Here is a 25,414-nt window from a genome sequence, read left to right on the forward strand (position 1 = left end):
GGTCATAACTTTTCTTCCAAGGAGTAAGCGTCTCTTAATTTCATGGTTGCAGTCACCATCTGCAGTGATTTTTGGAGCCCACAGTAGCAAAATAAATTACTGTTATTTACAGAATGTATGTATCATCTACTGATTTTTAAAAAATCACCTGAAAAATGTAATTGGTCTATGACAGTAAAATATACTGCAACATTTTCCTTCTCCACCATTTTCATTTTAAATCATATATACACTTTCTAAAATACTAGTGTCAACTCATCTCTGATTCTGAGGAAGAACTCTTCTTCTCTACCATTCTCCTAGTCCAGTCTGTTATAAAGACATGATCATTTAATTTCACAGTATAGACAGAATTTTAAGAATGAGGATATGCCCAGAGGTTGCCAAACAACTTAAATAATGTTGATATTTATAAGTATTTTTTAATGTTCCTGCAGGGTAGGGTAATAATCATCTTAATTTCAGAAGCATAAAGGAGTTCCTGAGAAACGAATGCTATTCTTATGAAGCAGACTGTATTAATTCAAAAGTCTATTGCTGTCTTCTAAATTCTCTATTATTTACGGTCTATTTAAGATCATGAATGGTTAACAAACTGTTTACCTATATAACTAGTGGTCGACTATTTTCTGTCTATATTCGAAGAACCTCTGCTAAATTCACACCATAATCATTAATGAACATGAGAATTAATTTAACCAAAGGTTTAAATTACTGGTATTTGGCACTATATTCAAAAGCTGGTTTTGTTTTTTAAATCTACAAACAATGAAATAAACTATATTCCAGAAAATGGAAGTCTAGGGGAATTAAGAGAAGGGAAATGAATCCAAAGGTGAAAATGGACAAAAAAGTTCAGCAACACACATACCACAAATTCTTCATCCACTTTATTCAATGTTAATTCTGCATCATCTTCTGCAACAGTCTCTTCATCTAATTCTTCCACTGGGTATGCTGGTCTAAAATAATAAAGCTTTACATGAGATGAGAGGGAAAAACAGAACATTTCAGCAGGGCAAAAAGGTACAATGTGAGTATTAAGGATCCTCCCCACTCTACGCCAGTTCTAATTCTTTTTCACCTGCCCCTCTTCCCATAATCAGTTAAATGTTTCATGTATCCTTCCTGAAACTCTCTATGTAAAGAAGCAAAAATGTTTATTTCTAAACTTGCAGATTTAAGTAGTAATACATGAATGGGAAGGTACCATGCATACTATTAGCCAACCAACTTTCTTCACTTACTAACATATCATATTTAAGTACATACACAGTTGACCCTTGAAGAGCATAGGTTTGAACTGTGTGGGTCTATTTAACACAGAGATTTTTTTTTTTAAATCTATAGTAAATACTAACTATTACATGATTCTTGATAGGTTGAATCTATAGATATGGAACTGTGGATACGGAGGAACAGCTTATAAGGAAGCCCTACCCACTCCAGGATTCTTCAAAAATCCAAAGGACAGAGAACACTGGTGGGCTACAGTCCATGGGGTCACAAAGAGACGACTGAGTGCCTGAGTACAAGCACAAGCACACTAAGTTACATGTGGATTTTCCACATCCTTAACCCCTGCACTGTTAAAAGGTCAATTGTGCGTCTCTCTCTCTCTCCCTCCTCATCCCTCTCTCTTGCCCTCATGCTAGCTCTCTCTCTCAACATACCTGCACTGTTTTCGATCAAACAGCAGTACCATAGCAATATAACTAGCAACCTATGGATGAACATTAAGATTATTTTTCATTTCCTTATTAGATAATGTTGCAAAGATCATTCTTATACATCAAGTATAAATGCTGGGCCAACAACTATGTCTATTTTGTTGTTTTGTTCAATATTACTAAAAACAACTTCCAAAATGTCACCCTAATTTAAACTCCCAACAGCAGTGATGCCTTTTCCATACATTTGCCAATATGGTAAATAAGCTTCAATTTTTGTCTATCATCTAAGGGAAAAAAAATCCCTAATAGCATTTCTTTCACATGAGAGTGGTTGAATGCCTTCTCATGTTTTAACTGGTTATGTGTTTTTCAGTGAAATGCCTATCAATGCCCTCTGCTTTTGTGTATATTAAGAAAATTAATACTCTGCCTAACCCTGTTAGGCACTTCCCTTGTAGCTCAGTTGGTAAAGAATCTGCCTGCAGTGTAGAAGACCTGGGTTCGACCCCTGGGTTTGGAAGGTCCCCTGGAGAAGGAAATGGCAACCCGCTCCAGTATCCTTGCCTGGAAAATCTCATGGACAGAGGAGCCTGGTGGGCTGTAGTCCATGGGGTTGCAAAGAGTCGGGCATGACTGAGTGACTAACACTTACCCTGTTAAGATATTTTTCTTAGCTTATTACCTAAATATTAGCTATTCAGGACTGTTATTATTACATAGACTTCACAACGTTTTCTTGCATGAATCCTACTTTTCACATCATATATCTAACATCCCTTCATGGATCACAGTCTTGCTGTGACAAAGGGGCTTGCATAACTCAAAGAAGCTATGAATTATGCCCTGCAGGGCCACCCAAGATGGACAGGTCATAATGGAGAGTTCTGAGAAGATGTGGTCCACTGGAGGAGGAAATGACAAACCACTCCAGTATTCTTGCCTTGAGACCCCATGAACGGTGTGAAAAGGCAAAAAGATAGGACACTGAAAGATGCAGCCTCCAGGTGAGAAGGTATCCATTATGCTACTGGGGAAGAAAGGAGGGCAATTACTTTTAGCTCCAAAAAGAGGGAAGTGGCTGGGCCAAAGCAAAAACGATGTTAATTGTGGATAATTGTAATTATGTCTGGTGGTAAAAGTAAAGTCTGATGCTGTAAAGAACAATATTGATAGGAACCTGAAATGTTAGTGTCATGAATCATGGTAAATTGGTCATGGTCAACTTACCATCTTGTGTGGTCAGGTAGGAGACGGCAAGATTGAACATCTACATCTCAGGAATCAGTGACTAAAATGGACAGGAATAAGTGACTTTAATACAGAGGATCATTATATCTACCATTGCGGGCAATAATTCCTTAGAAGAAATGGAGTAGCCTTTATAGTCAACAAGAGTTCGAAATGTAACACTTGGGTACAAACTCAAAAACAGAATGTTATAAATTTGTTTTCAAGGCAAGCCATTCAACATTACAGTAATCCAAGTCTATGCCCCAACCACTGATGCTAAAGAAGTTGACCTGCAACACCTTCTGGAACACCAAACAACACCTTCTGGAACACCAAAAAAGTTATCTTATTCATCATAGGGCATTGAAATGCAAAGTAGGAAGTCAAGACATACCCAGAATAATAGGCAAGCATGGCCTTGGAGTTCAAAATGAAGCAGAACAAAGGCTAACAGAGTTTTGTCAAGAAAATATGCTGGTCATAGCAAACACCCTTTTCCAACAATATAAGAAATGATTCTGGCTGTACTTTGCAGCCAAAGATGGAGGAGCTCTATACAGTTAGTAAAAACAAGACCTGGAGCTGACTGTGGCTCAGATCATGAGCTCCTTACTGCAAAAGTCAGACTTAAATAGAAGAAAGTAGGGAAAACCACTAGGCTGTTCAGGTAAATCAAATCCCTTGTTTGTACAGCAGAGGTGATAAATAGATTCAAGAGATTAGATCTGATATACAGAGTGCCTGAAGAACTATGGATGGAAATTTGTGACACTGTGCAGGAGGCAGTGACCAAAACCACCCCGAAGAAAAAGAACAGAAAAAAAGCAAAGTGGTTGAGGAGGCTTTACAAATAGCTGAGGAAAGAAGAGAAGTGAAAGCAAGGAAGAAAGGGAAAGATATACCCAACAGAGTATATCTTTGAACACAGAGTTCCAGAGAGTATCAGGGAGAAATATGAAGTCCTTCTTAAGTGAACAGTGAAAAGAAAGAGGGGAAAACAATAGAATGGGTAAGACTAGAAATCTCTTCAAGAAAACTGGAGATATCAAGAAAACAAATCATACAAGGATGAAGCAATACAGGACAGAAAAGGTAAGGACCTAACAAAAGCAGAAGATACTAAGATATGGTAAAAATACACAGAAGAACTATACAAAAAGGTCCTAATGATCCAGGTAACCATGGATGGTGCGGTCACTCACCTAGAGCCACAAAACCTGAGTGTGAAGTCAAGCGAATCTTAGAAAGCGTTACTATTAACAAAGCTGGTGGAGGTGATAGAATGCCTGTTAGCTACTTAAAATCCTAAAACATGATGCTGTTAAAGTGCTGCACTCCACACGTCAACAAATTTGGAAAACTCAGCAATGGGCACAGGACAAGAAAAGGTCAGTTTTCATTCCAATCCCTAAGAAGGGCAATGCCGTACAACTACTGTAAAACTATGCTCATTTTACATGTATGTGATCAAACTACCATACAACTGCACTCATTTCACATGCTAGAAAGATAATGCTCAAAATATTTCAACCTAGGCTTTAGCAATATGTGAATCAAAAACTTACAGACGAATACACTAGATTTCAAAAGGGGCAGAGGAACGAGAGATCAAATTGCCAACACTTGCTGGATAGTGAAGAATGGAGAAAGCAAAGGAGTTCCAGAAAAATATCTGCTTCTGATTATTTAACTTATATGCAGAGTTTGGTTCAGTTCAGTCACTCAGTTGTGTCTGACTCTTTGTGACCCCATGGACTGCAGCAGGCCAAGCTTCCCTGTCCATCACCAACCCCTGGAGCTTGCTCAAACTCATGTCCACTGAGTTGGTGACGTCATTCAACCATCTCATCCTCTGTTGGCCTCTTCTCCTCCCACCTTCAATCTTTCCCAGCATCAGGGTCTTTCTAATGAGTAAGTTCTTCGCATCTGGTGGCCAAAGTATCAGAGCTTCAGCTTCAGCATCAGTCCTCCCAGTGAACACTCAGGACTGATCTCCTTTAGGATGGACTGGTTGGATCTCCTTGCAGTCCAAGGGACTCTCAAGAGTCTTCTCCAACACCACAGTTCAAAAGCATCAATTCTTAGGCACTCAGCTTTCTTTATATTCCAACCCTCACATCCATACTTGCCTACTGGAAAAACCATAGCTTTGACTATGACTAGACGGGCCTTTGTCGGCAAAGTAATGTCTCTGCTTTTTAATATGCTGACTAGGTTGGTCATAGCTTTTCTTCCAAGGAGCAAGGGTCTTTCAATTGCATGGCTGCAGTCACCATTTGCAGTGATTTTGGAGCCCCCAAAATAAAGTCTCTCACTGTTTCCGTTGCTTCCCTGTCTATCTGCCATGAAGTGGCAGGACTGAAGGCCATGATGTTTGTTTCCTGAATGCTGAGTTTTAAGCCAACTTTTTCACTTTCTTCTTTCACTTTCATCACTTTTCTCTTTAGTTCTTCTTCACTTTCTGCCATAAGGGTGGTGTCATCTGCTTATCTGAGGTGATTGATATTTCTCCCAGGAAACTTGATTCCAGCTTGTGCTTCATCCAGCCCAGCATTTCACATGATGTACTCTGCATGTAAGTTAAATAAGCAAGGTGACAATATATAGCCTTGATGTACTTCTTTCCCAATTTGGAACCAGTCTCTTGTTCCATGTCCAGTTCTCACTGTTGCTTCTTGACCTGCATACAGGTTTCTCGAGGCAGGTAAGGTGGTCTGATAAGGTAAGATATCCCATCTCTTTAAGAATTTTCCAGTTTGTTGTGATCCACACAGTCAAAGGCTTTGGTGGAGTCAATAAAGCAGAAATAGATGTTTTTCTGGAACTCTCTTGCTTTTTTGATGATCCAACACATGTTGGCAATTTGATCTCTGGTTCCTCTGCCTTTTCTAAATCCAACTTGAACATCTGGAAGTTCTCGGTTCATGTACCCTTGAAGCCTTGCTTGGAGAATTTTGAGCATTACTTTGCTAGTGTGTGAGATGAGTGCAATTGTGTGGTAGTTTGAGCATTCTTTGGCAGTGCCTTTCTTTGGGATTGGGATGAAAACTGACCTTTTCCAGTCCTGTGGCCACTGCTGAGTTTTCCAAATTTGTTGGCATATTGGGTGCAGCACTTTCACAGCATCATTTTTCAGGATTTGAAATAGTTCAACTGGAATTCCATCACCTCCACCAGCTTTGTTCGTAGTGATGCTTCCTAAGGTGCACTTGACTTCGCATTCCAGGATGTCTGGCTCCAGGTGAGTGATCATGCCATCGTGCTTATCTGAGTCATCAAGATCTTTTTTGTATAGTTCCGTGTATTCTTGCCACCTCTTCTTAATAGCTTCTGCTTCTGTTAGGTCCATACCATTTCTGTCCTTTATTGTGCCCATCTTTGCATGAAATATGCCCTTGGTATCTTGAAGAGATCTTTCTTCTTGAAGAGATATCTAGTCTTTACTATTCTATTGTTTTCCTCTATTTCTGCGCACTGATCACTGAAGAAGGCTTTCTTATCTCTCCTTGCTATTCTTTGGAACTCTGCTTTCAGACAGGTATATCTTTCCTTTTCTCCTTTGCCTTTAACTTCTCTCCTTTTCTCAGCTATTTGTAAGGCCTCTTCAGACAACCATTTTGCCTTTTTGCATTTCTTTTTCTTGGGGATGGTCTTGATCATTGCCTCCTATACAATGTCATGAACCTCCATCCATAGATTTTCAGGCACTCCATCAGATCTAATCCCTTGAATCTATCTGTCACTTTCACTGTATAATCATAAGGGATTTGACTTAGGTCAAATGTGAATGTCTAGTGGTTTTCCCTACTTTCTTCAGCTTAAGTCTGAATTTGGCAATAAGGACCTCATGATCTGAGCCACAGTCAGCTCCTGGTCTTGTTTTGCTAACTGTCCAGAGCTTCTCCATATTTGGCTACAAAGAATATAACCAATCTGATTTGGTATCGACCACCTGGTGACGTCCATGTGTAGAGTCATCTCTTGTGTTGGAAAGTAAAAGTAAGTATTGAACACTTATTTCTCCACCAAGATCACTGACACACAGGGTACTGGATCAAGATGCCAGAGTAACAGGATGTGCAGTTATCTCATCCTGCGAGGGCACCAAAATCAGAACTAGCTCTTAAACTACCATCAACAGAATGCTGGAACCCACCAGAAAAAGACACCCCACATCCAAAGAAAAAGAAGCCACAACAAGATGGTAGGAGGGGTGTAATAATGATAAAATAAGATGCTATAACTGCTGGGTGGGTAACACACAAACTGAAGAACAATAATACCGAAGAAGTTCTCCTACTTTTGTGAAAGTTCTGAGCCCCAAGGCAGGCTTCCCAGCCTGGGGACCCAGCAAAGGGATTAGGAAACCCCAGGCAATCTGACTTTGAGGACCAGCACAATTTGATTATAGGACTTTCACAGGAGCAGGTAAAATAGAGACTCTACTGTTGGAAAACAGAAACAAAACCCTATGCAGACCAGGACCCAGGGGAAAGGAGTAGTAACCCCATGGAGACTGAAATAGACGTATCTGCTAGTGTTTGAGTGTCTTCTTTGGAGGCGTATGTCAGCAGTGGCTCACTGTGGGGACAGGGGGACTGGCAGCAGCAGTCATGGGAGGTGCCCCTTGGGTCAGTCTTCTTGGAGATCTCCATTAACCCTAACATAGAGCCTATAGACTCCAGGCCTGGGTTGCCTCAGGCCAAACAATTAACAGAGAGGGAATGCACCCATCAGCAGACAATCAGATCAAAGTTCTACTGAGCTGGGCCCTGTCCACCAGAGCAAGACCCAATTTTTCCCACTGCCAGTCCCTCCCATCAGGAACCTCACACAAGCCTCTTAGCCTCATCCACCAGAGAGCAAACAGAAGAAGCAAGAAGAACTACAATCCTGCATCTACCAGGATGAAAACCACATAACAGAAAGTTAATCAAAATGGAAAGGCAGAAGGTTATGTCCCAGAAGAAGGGACCAGACAAAACCCCAGAAGAACTAAATGAAGTAGAGATATGCAACTTTCCAGAAAATGAATTCAGAGTAATGATAGAGATGATCTAGGAAGATCTCAGAAAAAGAATGAAGATGCAAGAAATGTTTGTCAAAGCCCTAGAAGAACTAAAGAACAAATGAACAGAGATGAACAATACACTAGAAAGAATCAACAGCAGAATAACTGAGGCAGGAGAATGGATAAGTGACCTGGAGGAAAGAATGGCGGAAATTACTGCCATAAAACAGGATATAGAAAAAAGAATGAAAATACATGAAGACAGCCTAAGAGACTTCTGGGACAACATTAAATGCACCAATATTCACATTATAGGGGTCCCAGAAGGAGAAGAGAGAGAGAGAAGACTCAAGGAAATATTTGAAGAGATAATAGCTGAAAACTTCCCTAACATAGGAAAGGAAATGGTCAAACAAGTCCAGGAAGCAAGCACAGAAAGTCTCAGGCACAATAAACCCAAGGAGGAACACACCAAGACACACAATAATCAAAAAGACAAAAAATTAAGGCAAAGATAAACTATTAAAAGCAACAAGGGAAAAGCGACAAATTACTTACAAGCAAACTCCCATAAGGTTATCAGCTGATTTCTAAACAGAAACTCTACAAGACAGAAAGGAGTAACATATTTTTTTTGGCATATATATTTAAAGTGCTAAAACAGAAGAGAACTTACAACCAAGAATACTCTACCCAGCAAGATTCTCATTCAGATTTGATGGAGAACTCAAAAGCTTTACAGACAAGCAAAAGTGAAGAGAATTCAGCACCATCAATCTAGCTTTATTTACAACAACTGCTAAAGGAACTTCTCTAGGAAGGAAACACAAAATAAGGAAAAGATCTATAAAAAATAAACCCAAAACAATTAAGAAAATAGTAACAGGATCATTATCTTAAATGTAAATGGATTAAATACCAAAATATATAGACTGGCTGGTGGATGAAAACATGGGCATGTTTGCACTTCCACTTACCTCATCAGTCTACTTAACCCTCTAGATCGTATGTAATTATTATATGTTAGGTTAATCATGTTTCCGTTATGGCTTGCAATTGTAATTATCTTTTATTTTTTGTCTGGATATTGATTATGAAAACTGATAAAAGTCATCTACTATTGTGATTGTGATTATTTAACTATTATCCCTTTTAATACCACTGCATCATGATTGGTCAACAGAAAATAACAGAATTCTATATCACTAAAACTACCATTTAATAGGAAAACCTGTAATCACTTTTTAAAATCCAGATGCACATTAGAATGATCTTGGAATTTTTTTAAAAAAATAGAAATGCCCAGCTATTGTTTTTTCTCCAAAGTTCCAGATGTGATTCTAATGAGCAGTCATGTTTGAAAACAACTGGACTATATAATGATCTTAAAAAAAAAAAAAAGAAATACATGCAATTGGAGCTGAAGTCTGAGTAACGCAGCCTAGTGGTCCTCCCACACCTGCTGATGTGATTGCTCAGGGGAAGGATAATACTGTATTAGTGATGATCCCCAGACAAGAAAAATATGCCATTTAAACCACTGTTAATCTCATGAATAGGTTATTCTTGGAAGCTTGACTGTACTGTGGGTTGTCATTCACGCCTCAACCTTCAAGGATATGCCTCGATTAAAAGAAAATATGAAGAAAGCTATAGGATAATCTTCAGCTGGAGAAACCTGAGCTGGACCTGAATTCAGGATAACTTCACTTGTTCAGCAAACAAGGCCTGTCCTTTCTTAATTTTGCCTTTCTATGGACAAAATTTATCTGTCTGCTAGATCACATCCCATTGATAAAGATACAGCTCAAGCCTTGAACACAACGATTATATGCCAATGTCATGTGTTACTTTAACAGTTGCACCTACTTACTGATAGATTGTGACAAGGCTATGATAGACTGACTGTGATGTGGAACAGCTTCTTGCATTTGGGGAACCCTGCATACTGGAAAACTCCATCAACTATTGTGAATGGACAGTTTCCCCTAAAACCTACAATATGTTTTTTGAAAGCACTCCTCAATTAGTAAGTATTATAACTGATGATGTAAACATTAGCTCCAGGTATCACTTAGGAATCCCTTTCTCTGGATGCTTAATACATGTTAATCTTTTATATTGGAAGAGGACCATCTATTATTATTTCACTCCTCCACCATGAAAATTCAGGTGTTATCGACTTCAATGTTATTTCCTACTTTGTCTGTTCGTAATAGTAGCTTTTTCTTAGAACCCCTACATAAGATTTTGCAAGGAATCAAAGTATTAAAATATTTCATATGCTGTGGTTAGTCACTCAGTAGTGTCTGACTTTTTGTGACCCCATGGAATATAGCCCACCAGGCTCCTCTGTCCATGGGGATTCTCCAGGCTGCCATGCCCTCCTCCAGGGGATCTTCACAACCCAGGGACAGAACCCAGGTCTCCTGCATTGCAGGCAGATTCTTTACCATCTGAGCATGCTGCTGCTGCTAAGTTGCTTCAGTCGTGTCCAACTCTGTGCGACCCCAAAGATGGCAGCCCACCAGGCTCCCCGTCCCTGGGATTCTCTAGGCAAGAACACTAGAGTGGGTTGCCATTTCCTTCTCCAGTGCATGAAAGTGAAAAGTGAAAGTGAAGTCGCTCAGTCGTGACTGACTCTTAGCGACCCCATGGACTGTAGCCCTCCAGACTCCTCCATCCATGGGATTTTCCAGGCAAGAGGACTGGAGTGGGGTGCCACTGCCATCTGAGCATAGGAAAACACAATTGTATCTTGATAGAATAGTTTACTGTTTTACTATTATCATAGCTGATAAGTTAATAGATATAGGAGTTAATGTACAAAAACATACCTCTCATTCCTGGTGGGACTTTTCCTTTACTACATCCCCTATCACTCAGAAATGGGTTTTTTCCATTGTTTAACTCACTGTTTTTTATTTTGTTTCTTTTGACTGTTTGGAATTGTTAATTGACCTATAGAATTAACAAGATTGTTCATGTTATTTTGCCTTATTCCTATGCTCTTAAGTATAAATAATCCTGAGGCTATTATGGAAATTAAAATGGAGGAAGCTTTGGTTCAGGCTTCAGAAGCACGAGAGAGCAGGTCTCTGACCTTGCTTCTGATGTGCCTGGCCACAGAATATTCGATGGTTGTCTGCAAGCACAGCTAGTCAGGCAGCACTTTAAATAAAAAAGGGAGTGGGCCTGGAATTCTTGAGCTCCTGGAGGCCTGGCCAACTGTGCCCAGGATTTAATGGAATCCTATGACTCGTAAGATAAAACAAACAGCATTGTAAAAGTGTTAACATAAAATCAAAGCTTCATTTTTGCACACAAACCAATGATAATAGTAGTCTGCACCCTAGGATTATAAGCAAAAGCCCCTAAAACTGCAATTTGAAGTCTCATTTGTGGCGTGGACATACTTTTCCCAACTGGGACTCCAGACTGCTATTATTTGGAGCTTCCCAGCATGCTCTTAAGTTCTGGATGTTGGTTGGCCTAATTTGGTGATGTATGTGCTATTATGCTTCTTTACTGTTTCTATTTCTCTTTCCTTTTAATGACTGTATATTGAAATTAAGTTAAATAATCCTTATTAAATACTGAAATTTTTAATGCTTTAAAAAAAGATTAATGACACATATTTCTCATATTAAAAATATTCAGAAGTATTTGCATTTATTTCTGGAAACTTATAAAAATCCATACCTCAGAAAGGTTAACAAAAAACAAAAATTGACATTTAATATTAAGGAAGGAAAGTACTATACACCAAATTAATCTTAAAGGATAAATTTCCTATTTTTGTTTTTACTAATTAGAATTAGATTATATCTTAAAAGCAATGTTTTCCTAGGATTTCTATGTTTTCTAGGGTTTATTTTAGCATATTTAAATATATAAAATAAGCATATACAAACATGTAGCTTCTTTCTCACTTATATATCACATAGCTGATATGTAATTTTGATTTTCAATGTTTTTCTAATCTGATTTTCAATGTTCTCTCCTCCTTCCCTCTCAGTGTATATACGGTCCCTATAAATTATCCAAATTACAATACGTGGCCAAGAATAAGATATACTAAGAAACAAAGGAAGTACCAAATTAAATAGTAGCTGAAATACTAATAGTTCCTGAATTTAGAATCCACTGGGCAAAAAATTTAAAAATTTCTAAAAATTACAAATGTAGGATATCTCATAACTTTTCATAGAATCTAATAAGGAAGTAATGTGGATCATATACTCATTCTCCATACTGTACTAAGTCGTAATGTTTGAGTTGGAGCATATGCAATTGCCACTCTTTTTTAATTAAAAAATAGATGAATATCTGTAATTTCATATGGTTCAACATGATAACCTAAGTCAAGTAAGTTTTTAAAAGTATTCATTAATAGAGAGTAGACTGTTTTCCTGAGAGAATGTAACTGAATATACATTAAAATTTGTTGTTGTTGTTTAGTTACTAAACTGTGCCCAACTCTTTTGCAGTCTCATAAACTGTAGCCTGCCAGGCTCCTCTATCCAAGGGATTTCCTAGGCAAGAATACTGGAGTGGGTTGCCATTTCCTTCTCTAATACATTAAAATATAGAAATAATATATGTACTTTCCAAGAAATTAGTTCTATTTCAATATCACTGTTTGCTCATGTTTTTACCTAAATAATGCCTTCCACAATTTTTAACCTATCAATAATCTCAATCTCCAAAAGACAAAATTTATATATTTTCTAATTATAATCTATACAAATTGATAGTTTCTAAATATTTTATTTCCTCATCCATGTGGTCAACATTTATTGAGTATCTATGATATACCAAATGCTATGCTAACTGCCATACAAAGATTTCATAATTTCTAGAAAGAAAGACCTGTAAACAAATGACTTTAATACCACAGGAAAGATATGGCAATAGAAATATAAACAAATCATAGGTCAGAGAAAGAAGTAATGAACAATATCTAACAGAGTGTCTTCTTCAGTACTATTCTTGCCTCATCACTATAAACAAAGGAAAAAATCCCACTTGAAATACTTTATTAATTTCCATTTTTCCTTAAATTTGTAGGCTATCAGTTACTTCCCATGTATATACTATCTTTGTTTGTATAAATAAATATATTCAAAGAAACTTCAAAAAATATACTCAATTGACTAGGATATAGTTACAGTTAAATCTTTACTAACTACATATTTGAATTGGGGAGACTATCTCCAATGACTAGATAGCTCCAATTTTGTTTGTACTGACTTTTCTAATTACCTGCGGCATTTTCAGTTTAATGGTCAAGAGGAAATACTTCTTATCAGTTCAGTTAAATAGCTCTTAACAGTTAGAAGAAAAAGCTATGCACATAAAATTACTATTTCCAGGTTGGGTAATTTTTACCTTTTCCAAGTAAAACCAATATATTTTAATGCTTCTTCAGCTAAACAGTCAAGAACATAGCATACATGCTCTCCATAACCCGACTTTAATTTTGAAGGAGGAAAATCTGCAGTTCTTCCCTGAAATACAAAAGATAAACTGGGTATTATTTGTTATTTATATTGCAAATGTCAAAATATTTTAAGCAAAGTACTGTTGAATAAATGTATCACTTCTCGATTCTTCAAATGATTTAAAATAACTGTAATTACATTGCTTCTCAGAAATCCACCTCTTTAGTCTTTTAAAAATCCATTGGTATACAAACACAAAAGGAAAATGAAGATGTTTTATTGTCAAAAGTATCAAATTAAAAGGCAATAACCTCATGAAAGCAGAACAAATCACTGATGTTATTAGGGTGAAAAATCAGTAAAACCACTAGGTTGGTGTCATACTGTTAAACAACTATGTAAACGATGAAGTGATTCACTTGTCAAAAATTAATAATGTGTGTGCCAAAAATTCTTACTGCTTGTCCCCAGGAAAAGTCAGAAATGAAAAGTACCACTGCTGTCATGGTCTATTAAATCAAAGTTTCTTTTCAAAATACAGTGTTTCAGCTTTCTAGTTTTTAATCATTTTTTAGAAGGTGAACTAAGTATACATAAATTCATTTCTGAGATATACCAACATTAATAATGAACACACACTGAACATACACATAGACAGTTATCCACAGAGAATTCTTCTAAAAGGCTGGCATTTATGTTGCTGAATTATCAATATTAAAAATGTCCTAACTACAAACATGCAGAGAGAAGGGAGTTGTTTATACTTACAAATGATCGAAGCTCAGATAATATGCTAGATATTATTGCATTAGGGTCATCATATTCTTGAGGCTGCTCAAAGGGGCGTCCTGCTTTGTTAATCAACCAAGCAGCGAGGGTACAAAACATGTAGAACTGTTCCCCGGGATTGGTAGGCAGTGCAAAATAGTGTCTGTTCCAAAACAAAGGAGGAGAACAGAATATGAAATATTGCAAACAAGTCCATAGTAGCTAAACGAACAAAATCCGAAACTGCCGAAGGATTTTTTGTCCCAATGACTTTAACATCAAAAGACACTGACAATTCATTCTGAGGTTTCTAGTAACCCACCACACTCTTATATTAAAGATTTTAATCAACAGGATAAGGGCAATTTCTACTGGACACAAAATATTAGTTCAAAGACTTTGACCCAGAAAATGCACTGATGAGTGTAGAACTCTGAACAAAATCATGTGTCAGGATAGTTAGTAAGAGAGTATCTCCTGAAATGGTAATTTGAAATTTAAGAGACTCTTGGAGTTTAAAATAAAGATCGTAATGATTATTTACTAAGCATTTTTACTTTTTTTTTTAATACAGAGTCACTGTTAATCTTTACTTACTGTTTCTAACCTACCCACCACGTTAAACAGTTGTTCTCAAGTTGGCTGTATACTGTATACTGTTCTCAATTGGCTGAATCACTTGAAGAGCTTGTTAAACTACTGCTACCTGACTAAACATTGTTTCTTACCTCACAAATTAAATCAAAACTCTGGGGAGTGAAGTCCGGGGTAGATATGTTTCAAAAGCTTCCTAGATAGTTCTAAGGTTCAGCCAGGATTAAGAACCACTGCCTGTGTATATCCCAGTCTAACAAACATTTGTGGACTTTAGGTTAAAGCCCCTAGCCTCTTAAAAATAGCCCTATGAGAACCAACATGATTCACACCTAAACTTTTAAGGAATAAAACCTGTAAGCCACAGCATTTTTTACTTTGATCAAAGACCTTATTTTGCTTTTATGTGAAGCTATTACTATTGTTTACAATTAGATTTATAGATACTATAACTATTTTTCATAAGAATCAGCAATCTACTCCTTCCTGATTTTTTTCCAGTTTTTTTTTCCTTCCCAATTTTTCTCTTGCAGGATAGTTTAAATGTTCTGGAAAATAACAGCTGGGAGGGAAAAAAAGGCTATGAAGTCCTTCCAAATAGGTATATGTTCACCCACTACTAATAATTTTTTTTTTCCCTTATTAGCTGATAACAACTCCAGGACAGAGGAATGGATACTGATAGATACTGGAGACCCAAGACAGTTCAGTTCAGTTCAATAGCTCAGTCGTGTCTGACTCTTTGTGACCCCTTGGACTGCAGCACACCAGGCTTCCCGGTCCATCACCAACTCCCGGAGTTCACTTAAACTCATGTCCATTGAGTTGGTGATGCCATCTAACTAGCGCATTCTCTGTCATCCCCTTCTCCTCCCACCTTCAATCTTTTCCCAGCATCAGGGTATTTTCAAATGAGTCAGTTCTTCACATCAGATAGCCAAAGTATTGGAGCTTCAACATCAGTCCTTTCAATGAACACCCAGGACTGATCTCCTTTAGGATGTACTGGATGGGTCTCCTTGCAGTCCAAGGGACTCTCAAGAGTCTTCTCCAATACCACAGTTCAAAAGCATCAATTCTTCAGCGCTCAGCTTTCTTTATAGTTCAACTCTCACATCCATACATGACTACTGGAAAAGCCATAGCCTTGACTGGACAGACCTTTGTTGGCAAAGTAATGTCTCTGCTTTTTAATATGCTGTTTAGGTTAGTGGTTCTCAAACTTAAGTGGGTATCAGAATCACCTGGAAGGCTTGTTGCAAAAGCAGACTTCTACACCTCACCCTCTAAGATTTCTGATATACTGGACTCAGGAAAGGGCCTGTAGGATTACACTTCTAATAAGTTCCCAGGTGATGCTGATGTTGCTAATCTGTTGACCATACTTTGAGAACCTTTAGACTAGGATATTTCCATGCAAATCCATGACTCAAAGTACCCTCCTGAACTTCTGAGGAAATAACAGATTGTTATCAACAAAATCTTAAAGCCAATTTATTTTTGTTTGAAAAATATACTTGGAGAAAAAAAACATTTTTATTAACAGAAAATGTTGACTGTTTATGAATTACCCTATTCATTTAAGTAATAACTTCCAATCTTACAATTTATATCATGGATCAAACAACATTATTTCTTCCTCTAACTTTTCTATTATGGACTGGCTTAGCAATATGGGCAGTTTACATGAAGCCAACATTATCTTCTAATGGAAGTTACTGGAAGAGAGTAAGGAATTAAATTTAAACTGTCAAGGTAAATAATTTGAAAATAATTTGAGCCTAGGTATAGTCATTTAGAGAAAGTACTACAGATTCTTAAACTAAATTGCCTCTTACACAATTAAACAAAAACAAAAATTTAATACAAAAAAAAAAGTATTAATGTGAAGGAAATCTACAAAGTTTATGAGGCCTATCACTAGGCTACACTAATTTAAAGAGAAAGTTCTGGCTGTCCATCATCCTCAGCAAGTAATACCAGCCGCGGCTTCAGAATATGATGGACTTTCCCCCCAACAGAATAGAGCAGAACTTCAGGTTCTATGAAAAGAGACAATTCCATTGTCACTTCATTTGTCTTGTTCACTTCTCAGTTTCCAAAAGTACTGTTACTGCAAAGACAGAAATCTTTTAAAAGATAGCAATTAGTGAACAAGTTTACTAACCACTTATAAAATGCACAAGTAGGTGTCCGATACAAAAGTTACAAGTTGTAGGGACAAATTCTCGAAAAGGAAAACAAAAACTAGAAACAGCTAAACTGATTATGGCATTCATCTTTGAGGATGAGATCATGAGTGACTGCAGTACTTTACACATTGTAAGTTTTCTGAGTTTTCTAAGAGGTTGTTTTATTATGTTTACAATCAGGAAAAAAAAAAAAAAGTTTGCGTTTTATGGAGCTGCGTGAGTGCTCTAGGCAAGCTGCCTTCCAGTCCTATTTGAAGTTCCAAAACTTTACTCTCGCTACAAAAATACCAAGTCTAAACTCCGTGAGCAGTCCGGCCCTACGTCGCCAAGTTTGGGGTGAAGTGCTCTTTCCTGCGTAGGAAGACAGAGGCAAGTGCTTGGTAACCCGCGCTCGGAGTTCCCCCAAAGGCCAGAGGAAGGCTTCTCCCCAGGGCCCAGCCGGCTTCCAGGCGCTCGGGGGACGAGGGCACCCACCTGGACGGGGGCTTCAGGTTGTTCTTCCGGAGGAGATCCTCCTCATAGCGGAGCAACTTCAGCTTCTCCACCAGGTCCTCCATCACCACAAACATGTGGTAGGCCGCGCCGGGGCCCCTCTCCACGACCACCTCCCCCGCTCCTTCGCCGCGGGACCGAGACACCTCATCCTCCAAACCCGACGGGGTGACCACTGCGGCGGCGGCTGCCATCACGGAACAGACCGAAAGAGCCCAGCGCGAGGTCTGACCCACAGACCTCCGCGGCCTGCGCTGGCGCAGCCAGGACCAGCGAGGCCGGTTACCCAGGCGACCCGGGCACACCAACAGGAAAATTAGACTCCGCCCCCTTCCCCCGCTCCAACGTTCTAAATTCCCTCCAACCAGGGAGGGCTTCCTTGCGGGCGTCACGTCTGGCTCCTGCCCCCTTCCCCCGCCCCTTCCCCCGCCTCTGGAGAGGCGGAGGCTGAAGCAGCCCCGCCCCATAGGCGTGGCATTCTCCTAGTCACGTTGGGCCACGCCTCCTACCGCTTCATTTTAAAGAGGGAGGGTCTGCGGGCGTTTCTGTTGTGCTTTCTTGATGGTCCTTAGGAGGCTCTAGGAGACTTGGAACGGTCCTCAAGAGCCCCTGAGTCGGCGTCTGAGTCAGCTGGTAGCAGATAAAAAGATTAAAGAGAGAGGAAGGCGTGCAGTATTGAAGGCTACCATAGCCCACTGGTATCTTTTTAATTTTTCGTTTTCAAATTGAAAGTTTTCACAGTTGTAAAGATATTCGATATCATCGGTTTCCCTTTACTTCAGGAGTTTTCCAAAGAGAATTTTCCTTATTTTTCTTAATCTTTCTCTCATTCGGGAATGCAGTATTTGATTTAACAGTATATTGCAAGATTTGAAGTATTATAATTCTCTGCTGTTACTCCAGGGATGAGAAAAGTTGTTGGTTGGGAGGGGAAGAAAAAAGGCAGAGGATAAGCAGAAAGGAGGCATAAGAAAGTGTTTGTTGTACCTCAGAAACAAAAATTCTAAACTCACATCCTGCTGTTTAATCAAGGCCATTACATGTTGTGTCAAGTTTTGGGGTGGCTTGTTAAAATAGCAAAGGAGATAATCTTGAGAGGAATTCCCTGCCCTGTAGCTCTAAGTGTGGCTAATGACAGAATGTTACTACTGTACTGTGCAGCTGTTGACCTGGAAAATACCAATACAAGGAAGGGGGCATAACTGACTGCTTTACAGGTCTCAAAAAGAAACTTTTGTGTATTAAGCAGTTTTCCTACCAGCTATATAAAAAATCAGGTAAGTGGTAGATGCTGGGGGTTTCCTGGGAGATGAAAACTTTTGGCAAGAGGTTGAAACTATGTTTGTGTTTATGTGATTTTTGATCTCTACTTTTATCTGTTACTAGAAAATACAGAGGCCCATTTTTTGACAGAGCTGAAGTCTGAAATTTATTTGTTGTATCTTTTTGTTAGAAAAATGGGCAGAAGAGCACTTCTCATTTTTATATCAGTCTAGACCTAACTTGTTTCTGAGATTTATAAAGGATCAGAATGAAAAATCAGAAAGGCAAATACCTTTACCTACTTACTGAAGAAAGTAAATACATAAAGTAACTGATTCATATAGAAAATAGCTCAAAGGGGGAGACCACTTTAAGAATAAATAGCATTGTTTGCCTATTGTAGGTCATTAACGGCGGCTTTTAATAAAAATGAGAGCAAAATTTGGATTTGATTCCACCCCACTGCCAAAAGCCCACTGCCAAATTGTTTTTCTTTTCCTTCTTAGAATGGTGTTTCTCCCTGATATATACCAACAGCAATCACTGCATGTGTGGGTAAGGCATATTGTGATATGTCTGTGTAACTTTCAGAGAACAAGATAGATGCATAGTCTTTTAGGACTGGAAGAAAAAAGTTAAAGCTCAGTCATATGCTTGAGTGTCTAAACACAGCACATATGCTTTGAGGTCCTTGATTAGCAAGTAACCTGTGGCTTTTTAAGATGACTCTCAAAACAGTGTCAGACTTTACAGGTAAATTGATTATAATCAAGGAGATGTTCACTTGAAGGCAGACTGCTTACATAAGATATTCTGACATGTTCAGAAAATTATGTATAACACTCAGAATGAAACCGTCAAACATTGTTTTCTGGCTGACAAGAAATTCCCCAACAACATATGTATTTTGATTGGGGACATTTGATGGGGATCGGGGGGAGAATCTCTCCTAGAACCTAACCATTTCCTACCCAAGTACAATGCTGATACATTTTGGCTTGAAACCAGTATAAAGAATTATTTCCCCCTTAATTATGTGAAGAATAAAAAAAATGAGATTAAAATATAAACTGTCCACTAGTAACTGTCACAGAAAAAAAATGAAACAAAGGAAAAACCAACTGTTCAAGGCTGAGCATATTTTCCCCACAGGGAAAAAAAGATAGGAAAGAATACTCTGAAATACTATTTCATTTTTATAAGGCCTGGAGATTATTTTTGCTGAATGTTTGTATACCCACAATAGTTTAACACTTCAAGAGGCCTTTTGCCTGATGGAAGTAGTTCCCTTCACGTGTGTGAGAATACACACTCAAATCCTCCTCCAGCTTTCTCAGCCACCCAGAAGTTTTGGGGTACGTTTGTGTTAGTATTTTGGCAGGACCTGCTTACTGATTGCGGAGTTAAATAAGAACTTGAAAGAATAGGATGTTGCAGCATGTGAGTACTTCAAGAATCTTAGAAATTATCCTTCGTTGTATGTGTTGACCACAATTAAGAGCTGGGCTTCTAACTTTGAATTTTATTTCTTGCAAACTGCCTGTGAAATGATAGAAGTAATTTTTAAAGCCCTTAAAACATTGCTGTGAATGGGTTAATCTCAGAAAACTGAGGAGCATTCCAATCAAAGGTGATTTAAGCTAAAGGGATTTCCCTGAGAGATGAGCAAAGCTAGGGGTGAAAAGGAGGCGGGTTCAAAGATGGAGGAATGCTTTCCAGTTGCATCTCCGAATATAAGAAGTCTTCCAAGAAGATTCAGCAGACTTAAAGAACAAAGTTGCTTTGTTTTATAAATGGCTTCAGTTCAGTTCAGTCGCTCACTCGTGTCTGACTCTTTGCGACCCAATGAATCGCAGCCCGCCAGGCCTCCCTGTCCATCACCAACTCCCGGAGTCCACTCAGACTCATGTCCATCGAGTCAGTGATGCCATCCAGCCATCTCATCCTCTGTCGTCCCCTTCTCCTCCTGCGCTCAATCCCTCCCAGCATCAGAGTCTTTTCCAGTGAGTCAACTCTTTGCATGAGGTGGCCAAAGTACTGGAGTTTCAGCTTTAGCATCACTCCTTCCAAAAGAAATCCCAGGGCTGATCTCCTTCAGAATGGACTGGTTAGATCTCCTTGCAGTCCAAGGGACTCTCAAGAGTCTTCTCCAACACCACAGTTCAAAAGCATGAATTCTTCGGCGCTCAGCCTTCTTCACAGTCCAACTCTCACATCCATACATGACCACAGGAAAAACCATAGCCTTGACTAGACGGACCTTAGTTGGCAAAGTAATGTCTCTGCTTTAAATGGCTTAGTACCACCCATTCGGGATGTTAAAAACTTAGAAAGCCATTAACTGAATAAAACTTCTTAACCTGATAGAAAGTATTGGCCAAAAATCTAGAAGGAAAAAAGTAACATTTAAATGTAAAGCATTAGGTGATAAGCCTTTAAAAGTCAAAACCAAAGTGAAGATATCCCTCTTCAAAACTGTGCTAGAGATCAGAAAATTTACTTAAACCAAACACCTCAGAAACAAACTATATATAGCACCCAGGAATAAGTTTGTCATGATAATTACAGAGTAATTGTTAAAGGCTTATAAAATCCAAATAGGAATATAATATTCATCAAAAGAAAAATCAGTTATCTTTAACTTATTCCATAAGCTCAGTTGGAGCTTATGGAATTTAGTTGCAACTAAAATTTCATGAGAGCTGATACTGAAACTCACGTAAGAGTAAATTTAAAGAAGTGTGAGGAAGAAATCAGATAGTAAGTTCCCTAATAAAATATATAATTTAAAATAATGGCATCTCAAAAATAAATAGAAAATAGCCTGGAAGCAGGTGAGTTTATATAAAAATTCAGTATATGATAAAGTTGGTGTTACCAACTAATGGAAAAAGATAAACTATTCAATAAATGCTGCTGAAGCTATGGGTTATCTATATGGAAACAAAATTACATCTCTGAATTCTAGGATATAAATTCCATATGGACTGAGGACATAAATGTGAAATACTTGTAGGGTGGTTAGAAGGAAGCAAAATAATTTCAATGTAAGGGAGGATTTTTTGAAGGAAATAAAGAATAAATGAGAAACTCTTCAAATTTTAAGAAATTAAATACCAAAGAGGACTCTAAATGATAAAGATACTTGTGATCTATTTAATGTCAATGGATTGGTTCCAAGGACACACAAAGATGATAGATCATTATAAGGCCTCTGTGCCATGTTGGAGAGTTTTAGAAGTATCCTTTTAGGTCTGAATTTCTTGACCTTAGCATGGTTGACATTTTAGGATGGACAGCTCTTTGTTGTTGGGAGCTAGTCTGTACACTGTAAGATTTTAACAGCATCCTTGGCCTCTACCCACTGGATGCCAGTAGCACCCATGCATAACTGTAACAGCCAAAAATATCTCTAGACATTGCCTGCTGGCCCCTGGGTGACAGTAGGCCCCTGGCTGAGAACCACTTCTCTGGATACATGGGTTGAAGCAGCTAATGCCTTTATAAAAACCAGCAGGGTAAAGGTAACTGAGTGGCTGAGTGATGTGTATATGTGGTATGGGGAATGGTGATAGTGAGCTAGAAAACTCAGAAACCATCTCAAGGAGGGGACATTTTTGTCATATAGGAATTCAGCTCAGTTTTGCTGTGTTTTATGATTTTACAAGGATCTGAACTTGGGTTTGTATGTCACTGAGATCCTAATGATTTTGAGGGTGACCTAACACAGAAAATATTATTTCAGGGGTTACATTAGTTGTTAAATACATTTGATTTATTAATGCGTTAAATTTCAAAATGAGAAGCCTTACCCTTTTATTTTGATATTCAAATCTTATTCAATTTGTAAGTACAGTAAGTTTGTTACAACAGAGTTTAATGAGGGGATTTACAACTTAAATTTCTATAGAGGTATTAAACTGTAAGAAACATAAGCTTATTATATTGTTTTGATATTATCTGACAAACTATTTCAGATGCTATAAAATCTCCTGAATCTAAAAGTAAAAAATGGGAGAGGAGGGAAATAAGTTTTATTAAATATTCCAATACTGTTTGTAAAGGTAGGTGTCAATGTAAACCAAAAGTCTAAATCGATTACTCAGAATCTCAAGTCTGTTTCTCTAACAGGCTAAACGTTCAAACATTAGATACTTAAATATCAAAGAAGCACATATTTTTTTTTAACATAATTATACTACTGTAGGTTTGACTTTCTTCATTGCTTACCCACTTGGCAACTAATCATCCCTACCTGAACCTGTGAAATTTCCCATCCAGTGTACCAATTTCTGGGCCAGAAATACAAGAGATTCTTGCCCAGAACACCATAGGACACACCAAGTCCTAACTTGCTGTAACAAACTCCCTAGCTTAGAAGTGAATAGTTTTGTAACGCATTTCCCTGGATTTACTTCTTTTTTTTTTAGTTCTCTACTAAATGGAAGGAAGTCTTCTAACTCCCCCAAGATTATAAATAATTAACTGTTTCAGCTAACTTTGGCTTTCAAGATAGATAAATGCCATCCGATTACATTCTATGTATTTCAAGACTTTGCTCCCTGGTTTCATTTTCTTGGAGGAGAAACGAAGTGCATGGTGAACTGAGTTCCATTTCCTCCCTGTGTAGATGGTGGGGGTGTTTATTGAAGGGTTTCACGTAGATGTGTGTGCTGTGGGAGGGGTGTGGAAGATGATTATATTTGCATCTTCGAGTATTCAGGCAATATTGTAGAGGAGGGCCTACTGATTTGGCAATTTGAATAGTCAGGTGAGAGATGGTTCTGAACTGGGATGAGGGGCAATTAGAATGGTGAGAAAATGATAGTTAAATATTTGGAAGGAGATTCAACAGAATGTAGTAATGGGCACCATGGTATGTTCCCTGGGGCACAAATGGCACCATAGGATGTATCCACTGTAGGGCAAGAAAGCCCTTTATACCCTTTCCTCCCTGGTTCATTGGCTGTAGGCTGTCCACATACATCTCTGGTTGGGGTGGCATCTGTTGGGGTGGGCAAGGGTAATTTTCTGGAAAAGAATGCAGCTGTGAACACTGAGCCCCCAATATTCATAGCAACTGGGAAATGCATTATCAACCTGGTGAAAAGGGACATGGGCAAGCACTGGCAACTTTTACTGCAATAGTTGACGTTAAAATGCAACATTTCTGAATTTCTTATGTGGTTCTGAAGTAGTGAAGATGGTCCTAAGCTTTTTTTTTCTTGAAGTCTGCTAAAGATTGATCAGCTATAGTATATACTGTCAGATGGGAAAATAGGTAACTCTGCAAATCTTGAAACATTCATTCTAGTTTCTTGATACAGCTTTCTATTGCATCATATATGTTAGTAACACTTAATTTGATGTATATTGGGTACTAACAAGAAGGATTGATTGGATTTGTCAGAGTTTTGAAGGTTAAATAGAAATAGGTTTATTCTTTAAGGTCTAGATTGAGGTGATTCGATTTATTTTTCAGTCTGGGACAGCATCTTTTCCCTCAAGGAAAAATTAAATTCAAGATGGAGATTAAATAGCAAATGTCATAAAAAAAATCATTCTTAATGGGGGTCCCTAGAGCCTAATAAAAGCAAAATCTGCTAGATGCCACACTTTCATAGTGTAACCATCGTGGCTGCTCACCACTCAAAAGCTAATAAAGAGGCCGGCTTGGTGAAAAGGAAGGTTTGCTTTATTTTGGATCCTGGCAACGGGTGGGGGATGGAGGGTGGAAGGCAGATGCCAGCCCAAAGGCCTACCCCCCTTCCCCCCTCCCCCACTGACAACCCACAGGCAAGAGCTTTTATAGGCTGAGGAATGGGGTTACATGCAGACACAGCACAGTAGCCCTGACTTTCACCTTGAAATTAGTCATCAGTGGCCTAACCGGCATTATTTTCATTGTTTTAAGTACAATGAACCTTCAGTTCCAAGACTGGTTGGTTTCCATTTCTTTGAGTTTTTGGAATTGTGGCAGCTTTATATCATGGCTACAGTCTGGTCTTCATATAGTTAACTTCTACCACTTGGTGGAGGATTCAGTATCTATAAGACTGAATATGGCTCAGAATATTATCCGTAGCCCTTGAGGAGGAACCAAAGGTCCTTGATTATGCTTACATTATTATTACTTGATCTTCTTTGACTGTTTACCTTTGTTTCTGCATTTTCTCACTTCTCTGATTAAACTTACTCTCTGGCTAAAATTTTTCCAGAGACAAAGACAAATGGAGGATATAGGGATGCAGGACCATAGGATCCCACTCTATTTCAGTAGTACAGCTCTGCATTGCAATACACAATACAACAGCCATTCTGATGGCTGTTTGTCGAACAGTTATTAGCACCTTTTCATGAGGTTCTGGAACCCGTTGCCCAAACCATTGCATGATACTAAAGCATTAAATCCAAACATCTAATTTTTATTCCTAGCTGTTTAGTGGAAACGATTTCCTACTCCATACCTACATATTTTGCTGTCTGATTAGAACAACTAATCCATTCTGCTTTGCATCTAGTGAGATTTTGACAATGAGAGAATTTTTTTCTTTCTGAAGGCAAGAATGTGAAAGTCCAAACTAACTGATCTAGAGATCAGAATTTTGCTTTTGACAGAGTAGTTGCTAAATTTTTATACAGCAAATATTTGAGTATGTGTCATGTGTTAGGCACATGCTTGGGCATGGTGATACAAAGACTTATGAGCCTGGCCTCTGTGCTCAAACAGCGCACACGCTCATGTGG

General features: G+C 38.4%; 2 protein-coding genes across 7 annotated transcripts in view; one reads left to right on the top strand and one right to left on the bottom strand.

Annotated features, from left to right (window-relative positions):
* Nucleotides 1–17,688, bottom strand: part of IFT57 (intraflagellar transport 57) — a 69,844-nt gene extending 52,156 nt beyond the window's left edge. For both annotated transcript variants that reach the window (XR_009597926.1, XM_027979840.3), the window contains exons 1-4: nucleotides 17,387–17,688; nucleotides 14,127–14,289; nucleotides 13,306–13,424; nucleotides 872–962 (exon numbers count right to left, since the gene is read on the bottom strand). Coding sequence is in view for 1 of the 2 variants with exons in the window: in XM_027979840.3 (XP_027835641.2) it covers nucleotides 872–962; nucleotides 13,306–13,424; nucleotides 14,127–14,289; nucleotides 17,387–17,598 (585 nt within the window). In the remaining variant the exon portion in view is untranslated. The remainder of the gene's footprint in view (nucleotides 1–871; nucleotides 963–13,305; nucleotides 13,425–14,126; nucleotides 14,290–17,386) is intronic.
* A 263-nt stretch (nucleotides 17,689–17,951) lies between these two features.
* Nucleotides 17,952–25,414, top strand: part of HHLA2 (HHLA2 member of B7 family) — a 153,542-nt gene continuing 146,079 nt past the window's right edge. For all 5 annotated transcript variants that reach the window (XM_042230925.2, XM_060404268.1, XM_060404267.1 and 2 more), the window contains exon 1: nucleotides 17,952–18,102. The gene's annotated coding sequence lies outside the window, so the exon portion shown is untranslated. The remainder of the gene's footprint in view (nucleotides 18,103–25,414) is intronic.

The sequence above is a fragment of the Ovis aries genome, chromosome 1 (assembly GCF_016772045.2).
Source record: "Ovis aries strain OAR_USU_Benz2616 breed Rambouillet chromosome 1, ARS-UI_Ramb_v3.0, whole genome shotgun sequence".
NCBI classification, from domain to species: domain Eukaryota; kingdom Metazoa; phylum Chordata; class Mammalia; order Artiodactyla; family Bovidae; genus Ovis; species Ovis aries.